Below are 485 nucleotides of genomic sequence, written 5' to 3' on the forward strand. Positions count from 1 at the left end.
AACTCTTTCTGTATATGTATGTATACATATATACAGAAAGTGTTAAAATGCTAACTTGTTTCCAGGTTTTGGCCTTTAAAAATGTCATCCTTGCAACTTTGTTGGAAGGCAGTGAACAAACTGTTGTGGTGTTTGGTCATATAGGAGAACAGGACCGTGTGCTCTGCTTCAAATGTGGAGGAGGACTGAAGGGGTGGAGGCCTGATGAAGACCCTTGGGAGCAGCATGCCAGGCACTATCCAGGGTGAATTGTTTTTTCGTATACATTGAGACATTGAGGTACATTTGCATGTTCACTGCAGAATTTAACTTGATATTCAGACTGCTCTATTGCATACAGTGAATGTATGAATGTGAATGTTGTTACAGCAGAATAATTAGAATAGAATAATTCTATACAATTTTATTATAACATTTTATATATATATATATATATATATATATATACCAGTTAATAAAATATTCATTTTTCCTGTAAATTTAAG

At 33.8% G+C, this 485-nt stretch overlaps 1 protein-coding gene across 3 annotated transcripts in view; it reads left to right on the top strand.

The window, feature by feature from the left end:
- LOC107666595 (E3 ubiquitin-protein ligase XIAP-like) overlaps positions 1-485 on the top strand; it is a 14,327-nt gene that overhangs the window by 3,763 nt on the left and 10,079 nt on the right. For all 3 annotated transcript variants that reach the window (XR_001631692.1, XM_016458001.1, XM_016458002.1), the window contains exon 3: positions 145-244. Coding sequence is in view for 2 of the 3 variants with exons in the window: in XM_016458001.1 (XP_016313487.1) it covers positions 145-244 (100 nt within the window). In the remaining variant the exon portion in view is untranslated. The remainder of the gene's footprint in view (positions 1-144; positions 245-485) is intronic.

The sequence above is a fragment of the Sinocyclocheilus anshuiensis genome, unplaced genomic scaffold (genome assembly GCF_001515605.1).
Source record: "Sinocyclocheilus anshuiensis isolate Anshui unplaced genomic scaffold, SAMN03320099.WGS_v1.1 scaffold1293, whole genome shotgun sequence".
NCBI lineage: Eukaryota > Metazoa > Chordata > Actinopteri > Cypriniformes > Cyprinidae > Sinocyclocheilus > Sinocyclocheilus anshuiensis.